The sequence below is a fragment of the Zea mays genome, chromosome 4 (genome assembly GCF_902167145.1).
Source record: "Zea mays cultivar B73 chromosome 4, Zm-B73-REFERENCE-NAM-5.0, whole genome shotgun sequence".
NCBI classification, from domain to species: Eukaryota; Viridiplantae; Streptophyta; class Magnoliopsida; order Poales; family Poaceae; genus Zea; species Zea mays.
In genome coordinates this window covers 93,391,652-93,399,189 of record NC_050099.1, presented here as the reverse complement: position 1 = coordinate 93,399,189, position 7,538 = coordinate 93,391,652, and the positions used below count along the sequence as shown (strand labels likewise).

The 7,538-nt window shown below is 48.1% G+C and overlaps 1 protein-coding gene across 1 annotated transcript; it reads right to left on the bottom strand.

The window, feature by feature from the left end:
* Positions 1-637: 637 nt before the first annotated feature.
* On the bottom strand, positions 638-3,096 carry LOC542547 (50S ribosomal protein L2, mitochondrial-like). The gene is made up of 2 exons (NM_001148261.2): positions 2,877-3,096; positions 638-2,392 (listed from the first exon to the last, which is right to left on the bottom strand). The coding sequence occupies exon 2, from the start codon at positions 2,317-2,319 to the stop codon at positions 973-975; it is 1,347 nt and encodes a 448-aa protein (NP_001141733.2). The 5' UTR covers positions 2,320-2,392; positions 2,877-3,096; the 3' UTR covers positions 638-972.
* Positions 3,097-7,538: the final 4,442 nt, after the last annotated feature.

The window sequence follows — 7,538 nt, the reverse complement described above, 5'->3', positions numbered from 1 at the left end:
ATATTTTTGTGTAATCAATCCGCGGTCCAACGGAGAGCGGTCCAGATGGACGACTCCAACGATCTGCCCCTTCTGTTCGTGTCCCTGTTACCTTCGACAAACCCTAACACCATCTCCTCTCGCAAATTCGTTCAGCTTACGGACTTCGAACCCAAACGTCTATCCATATAATTATGTCCCGTTAAGTTCCTGTCCTACCTCAAAGATGCCGCGCAAATAGCCTAGGTCAGTGAACATCTGAGCATACAAGTGACTCCTGCATCTCCATTCCCATTACACACACTTACTATTATACCGTTCCAACGCATGAGCATTATACTAATATGTATATGAAGGACCGAAGAAAAGGGTGAAAGGCACGACAACCAGATGTATATGAAGGACCGAAGAAAAGGGTGAAAGGCACGACAACCAGAATTCATAGTTCAGTTCGCATTTCTGTGGCACAATTTGCTGGTTATCTAATTTTACATACGGAGGACCTGGATTGCCACCTGCTAATTGCTATCGCGGTAAGAGTGTACATCAATCGCATCAAAGCCGCCAATATTGCAGCACGGCAGCTACAAGTGCATCCAATCACGCTCATAGCCACAATAAAATGTAAACAATAACTTAACAGACAGCATGCGAAATATAGAGAGAAAAATCATACTACCAACATGTGTTTCTTAGTTTTGGACAGGCCTTGACCAAAAAGGTAAGAGCATCCCTTCTCAATCAGAGCCGTGGAACCATAGCCAAATTTGCCAAGTGTTAAAGAAGCAAAAGAAATACAGGAAGAAATTCACTAATCAGGTTTCATGAAGAGCTAGTTTCTGCAGAATGACAAAAGGGGAAAAGTAGCGATAACAACCATTGGAGTGAAAACATTTATTCTGTGTTGTCGATTGGAGTGATAACAACCATTTCTTCTGCTGCACCAGAATCAAGTCGATTATCACAGTTCCCTCTGCCACAAACACATATTCTTTATTTTCTGAACTGTATGAGCTTTGTTCCAGCAAACGCTTTCCGACTGGCCACACTTGGTGATCGGTACCCTGCTTTGGTGGGCTTTCCCCAGGGAGAAACTGAAGGCCTGCCTCCTTTAGTACGCCCCTCGCCTCCACCATGGGGATGATCCACAGGATTCATAGCAACACCACGGACAACAGGGCGTCTGCCTAACCACCTGCTGTGCCCTGCCTTTCTTAGCTTGCGTGTACCATGGCTTGGGTTGGAGACTATACCAATTGTAGCATGGCATCTTGAATCAACAGCCTTCTCAGCACCTGAGGGAAGGCGCAGGACACACTTGGCGCCTGGCTCCTGGACTACCTTAGCATATGTACCAGCTGCTCGAACCATCTTCCCACCCTGACCAGGACGACATTCAATATTATGCACCCAGGTTCCAATTCGTGCATTGGCTAATGGTATACAATTTCCAACCTTTGAGTTGAGATCAATTATATCGAACTGATTTTCCAAGGAATATGGTGAAGAGGCTGAACTCTTAGAAGGCTTCGAGGAATTATAGTTCATCACTGTACTACCTGGCATGCACTGGTGACTGGCCAATATATAAGACACTGGTATGCAATCAGCCTTTCCCTTTGGCCCTTTACTCGTACCACTAGTCTTTGCTGCCAAGCTACTGAAGCTGTTAGCTTGTGTCTTAAGCAAATGTTTCTTCTTCAGTTCATTCTGCCAGGAGAGTGCAGCTTGACGCTTCATTCTCTGTGCCCAAAGCACATCATCTGTTGCCCATTTCTGAATCTCAGTAAAGGAAAATGTATGTTTTCCTTCTTCATCCGCTTTGGCTTGAGCAAAGAATGTGGGCTTGGCACCAGCTACAGCTATCCTCGGTAAGCTCGATGACGCACCAGATTTAAGAGATGCAGAAATATCTCCATTTCCCAGAGCAGAGTACAGTGCAGAAGCTTCCTTATCTTTATGCACTCTACTAGATAATGCAGCAAGGGAAAACCGGCCGGAGACATCAGCTGTAGCAGATTGTTGGATTTGAGACATGGCACTGAGTTCTTGTGGACTCTTGGGGCGGCGGAAATGCACCCCTTGCACCCATCGCACAAGAGCAAGGCTCGAGGAGCGATTCGGGTCGTACTCGATCCGCTCCACAATACCCGTGGAACAGGCGTCGCGTTTCACATCGACCTTCCTCTGCAACCTCTTGGCCCCTCCACCACGGTGGAAAGAGGTGATGCGCCCAGACGAGTTCCTCCCAGCCGTCTTCGATGAACTCAGAGTCAGACGCTTCAGCGCTCCCGTCTTTGCTCGATCCCTCACAAGCGAGAGAGCAGACTGACGTGCCATCTCGTTGAAAGGGATGGAGACTGTACAATAGCTCCGAGTGGAGACTCTCCAAAATGCAAAGATGTTCTAGGCTCTGCAACATTCAAATACCAAAGACTAATAATTAAGGTCCATATAAAGCACTATTACAATATGGATGGAATCTGGCATGACTACATCAATTCAGCAGAAATCTACAATACAGATCACATCTGGACTACGGAGCCCTAGGCCGGTCTGGAAAAACCCAAGCAACTAGTGTGTTGGGTGGCGGACAATTAGAGCAAAGCCACAAAAGCAGCATCAAGCAGCACGAAACAATCAGTTTCCAGGCACATGACAAGCAAATCCGCGTAGGAAAAAAAAAACAAATCCCACATCCCCACCGCGCAGCCACGCCAATCCCTAACCAAGCCGATCCCCATTCCCCAACCCACGAACTATGAAGTACCATAACTAGAGAATCCGTTGCGTACCTTGCCTAGAAAATAGATCTTTTTCTACACAATCTAGACCTGGTACAGATGTGTTCGCTAACTAGTTCCCACGTCACGAATGGTTGAAGATGAGGAACTAACCAGGAAGCGGCAGGGACAAGACCTAGACGGGTTGGCCGGCGGTCGCAGCAGCTCTGAGGTGAGATGGTCCGAGGAGACGATGGCGCTCGGCAGCAGGAAAGAGGTCAGTCGCCTTGCCGGCGGCTACGAGTGGTGTGCTGCGGAGCGAGGGAGATCGAGGACGGCTACGATGGGCCCCCGGGGATGCGCTTGGGCCTTGGATAGAGAGCTAGGCCGCAGCTGGTGAGTGGATAGTGATAGGCCTATTTACACAGTTCCGGCCCAGAACCGGTAGGGCCCCATAAACTATCTAGCAAAGCCTACCACGCAGTGGTGATAATCTCTATTCTCTATCTCTATTCTCTATTTTTATACTTAAAGCACCAGTTTCAATGGTCATTCCGTGTCAATATTTTTCAAAGACCCCTCGTCTCTTCAGAATCAACCCGCAATTCTAAAACTATCTCTACTATGTGTCTTCCCTAGTTCTACCGTTCTGCCACTTATCGATCTGGTGTGTCGATCCATCCGCCCGCACTCCAACGTCGCACGGTGCCCAACGCCCGATGAAGTCGCGCACCTCCGTCTCCTCCGGTCACCCGCCCGCCCGCTTCCTCAGCAATCGCCCTCGCGAGTAATAGCTCCTCTGCCATCCCCACGCCGACGACGTTATCCATCCACGCTCACGCCGACGATACTTATCTATCCGCGCCAAATCCGGTCCCCCATTCAGGCACGACGGCTGGCCGGCTGCAGTGGTCCCCTATCTCCTCCTCCACGTCATATATAACAATTCAACCCGTCCTGGCTCTCCTCTCAGCTCGCTCGATCGCATCCCAAACCCCTGCACAGGAAGGAGGGAGGTGAGAAAAGGGAGAGCTAGGGTTCTGCGTCGCCGCCTTCTGTTATCCCCAAGTGAGCGACAGTCCCATAGATCCAGTACGCATGCTTCGCGTCGCCGCTGCCATCTTGATCTGTGTCGTTTGGTATTTTTTTGTAATCTGGTAATTTTTGTTCTAGCATGTAGGCACCTAATGGGCTCCTTCGCCCTGGTTGCCACAGTCCATGTGGCCACCGCGATGCTCTAGCTCGATGCCGAGGTAGGACTGCTTCATTCACCCATGACGGTAAGATTCAAATTCTGGCTTTCCAACTACTAGCACGATCTGTTTTAACATCAGTTTTGCTTCAAAGTCGCAAAGTTCGGATCGAAGAAAAATTTGAGTTATTTAATTGTACAAGTGGAAGAGAATTCATACATGTACATGATTCGCGTATTTTTTATATCCATTTAGTTATTTACTTTTTAAAAATACAAGTTTAAGTTTTCAGCTTAAGTAAACATGATTTGGCAGTAATATACAAGTTACAATGTCCCTAGGGGTGCTTTGCTCTTGCAAAATATTACTGTTGCTAAATTGTTTCATAAATTTGATTAAAGAGATTAATCTACCACACATAGGTTAAATAAATATCTATTTATAAAAATATTTGACATGGTAAAAAAATAATGTTGTTACTCTGTAGGCAATGTTATTACAAAGCTAATGCGACTTAAACGGATTAAATCGAAGTTATAATGCAAAAGTTATGGGCTAATTAAGTTTTAGAGCTATCTAATATTAATCTTATAGATTCTAGGGGTTTGTTTGTTAATCCTAGGGACTCAGATGCAAAGTTCTCCTATGGTGGAGGGATGGCGAGTTTATTACCCCAAACCTGAGGGGCTCTTCTGCAAAAGGTGCTCGACAAAGGTGTATGCACACACAACGATCGTCTGATCAAAACCCTACGACCAGGATTAAATCCCCCATTTTATGAACCGATATGCATCGTGATATGTCAGATTGGAGATCGACGATTGTGGTTTAATGAACCCTGATCTAATCACAGCCGCACACTCCACGATCTACGGATCGCATCCAGCCACCCTTGGATCGAATCTAACCCTTGAACATATAATCCAATGGCTAAAGAGAGACCCCCTTCCCAGTCAGCAGACCGGCGGCGCTCTCCAACTACAACGGCGCAGTCAACGGCGTGAAGCCTCAAGATACACTAGCGCTCCACCCCAAACCAGACGTCGCAAAACGTATCACGGGCTGCCTGACAGGCCCCTTATTGAGTCGTCCTACGAGACGTGCCGACAGGATGTGGCCAGCTTGGGCGAGCCCGATCCAAGGTAACAAAGACCGACGTCCGAGTTAGGCGCCACTAAAGCACTGATATCTCGGATGATGCGTTTGCAAACACCCAAAGGGCTATACATTCGGTGATAACTCGGGCGGCTAGGCGATCAAGGTTCTAGATGTACAGAATAGCAATCTGCGACAAAGGAGGGGATAAGCGAAGTAGATAGTGATCACCACTTTTAAAGGGATATTTCTCTGGTCGTGTATATAAGGCCAAGGAAGACCCTCTACAAAATCATCTTCAAACACCATTCCACCCCATCTCTAGAGGCAATGATTGAGCTATCTCAGAGCTTACTTGTAACCCTTGTACTCCAGAAATCAATACTGACCCCCAACAGGAAGTAGGGAATTACACAATTCTAAGCGTCCTGAACCTGTCTAACTCTGCAAGAAATTCTGACGTGCCTCTGCACGAACCATCGTGTAACACCCTAAATTTGGGGGTATAAAATTTCTTTCTAATTATCACCCAAATTCATGTGTTACTCTTCTCTCTCTAGTTTCTATATATCTCTAGATTGTCTCTCTCTCTTCCTTTTAAGTAGAATTAGCTTAAGTTAGTGGAGGTTAATTATTTATTTTTGCCAAAACACTATGGGTCATGACATGTTGCATCATGCTGAGCTTAAATATTCTTTGAATTGTTGCACATGTTTGAATTAGTTTGAATTTGAAACCTAATTTGAATTTGGAATTGAAAATCCTAGAGAAAAGAAATAGAAAAGGTATTAGGAAATTCAGGGAAAAAGGAAAAGCCATTCTGGCCCAGCTCGGCCCAGCCAGGCCGCGCGCCCGCGCGCCTGCCGCCCCTGACAGGCGGGTCCCGCCTGTCAGCGGCAGTCTATCCCGCGCTCCTTTCCCTCCCTCTCGCTCGCTGCCCAGTGGGGCCGAATTGTCAGCGCTAGTTGCCCCACCCATGCATCCCTCTTCCTTCTCTGTCTCGTGGGCCCGCACTGCCAGGCGCTGAGTCGTTGCCCGCGCGCCCCTTCTCTCTCTGCGCCGTGGACCTCCCCTGTCAGCTTCGCCCTCCCCGCGCCCGCCGTGGACCAGCGAGCGCGCACTCGCGCACGTCGCCGGGATCCTCGGCCACATCGCTTTGCCCATGCCCCCAGCCCTTTTTGAGCCCCACCCGTGCCCGCACTCACTCCCCCACCTCAATTCACGCAGTCCTGCCCTCGCTCGCTCTCTGCTCACGCCGCTAGACCTCGCCGGAGACCCGCGCCCGCCTCCTCGGCCATCTAGCTCGCCGGAGACCACGCCAAGCCACCCCGAGCTCCACCCCGAGCTGAGACACCTGTATCCTTGCCTAGTTTTCCCAATTGCGCTCTGTGGTCGGCCAATTTCGGCTTCACCGAAGTTCGTCCATGGCGGTTCCCCGCACCCGCGCGGTGACCGGCCAAATTAGTCCGGCCTAGTGCCCTGATGTTAGTCCCTAAGGTACCCCTCCCTCTACTGAATCTATCCTAGGCCTTAGCGCGCCTCAAGCCCCCTCCCCGTGGTCGAAATCCTTCACCGGAGTTCCTCCGGTCCGCCCAAGGCCTTCTCTCCGCCGTTCTCCCCTCTTTGCCCTCGGATTCGTGGCCTTTTCCCCGCCACTAAGTTCGTCGTGGCTATGACAGAACCTCCCAAGTCATTAGGCCCACCTATAGTTGTCCTTGTCCATCAGACCTCGAACAACCCTGCAGATGCACCTGATCACTTGGCAAGTTTGGTATCTCAATTCTTTACCTTACCCAAGAGCGTTTCACCCATCACGCAGATAATACAATACATCAGAGGAACAAATATGCGGAAGCAGTTACAACAACTTATTTTATATTAAAGTATAGAAAGAGTATTATTATCAAAGACCAGTAATATATAAGAGTGCAGGAGTAATATTATGACAAACCCGGGAGGCAAAAACCTCTCCCGCTTATCAGTAAAAAGTTTTTAAAGGGGGACACTTCCTCCCGAGGCTTCAGTCCTGATTTTCTTCCTTTGGCACCACCTTGAAACAAAAGCAACAAAACTTTGTTGCTTCCTCACCTACAACAACATGGGTTCGAAAACCCTGAGTACGAAGTGTACTTTCGCAAGTCTTACCCATTAAAATAATAAGACTCTCAAGGATATGCTGGTCTTGAGGGAGTCAAGGTAAGGCTTAATAAAAAATCAAGACTCTGTTTGCAGAAATGCTTACTAATAGTGGATCCTTAAAAATCCAGTTTTAATTAGCAAGTTAAGTCATGACCTGATTTTAGAGTTCTTTCTACCCTAGTTCAAGCACTTGGCCTATACTAGCCATTTTCTTATCAACCCTTCTTGTTCACTGGAATGCTACGTGTAGGGCAGTGACCAAGTCTTCATGTCCGAGAAGTAACGGTGTCCCAATTCGATTAATACTCAGCTAAGGATCTCCAATCACACGACATATGTAGCACTTAACCCTTGCATATGTCAACTCGCCACCGGGGTTCTTAAGCCATATCAGGTTCACGCCAACCGA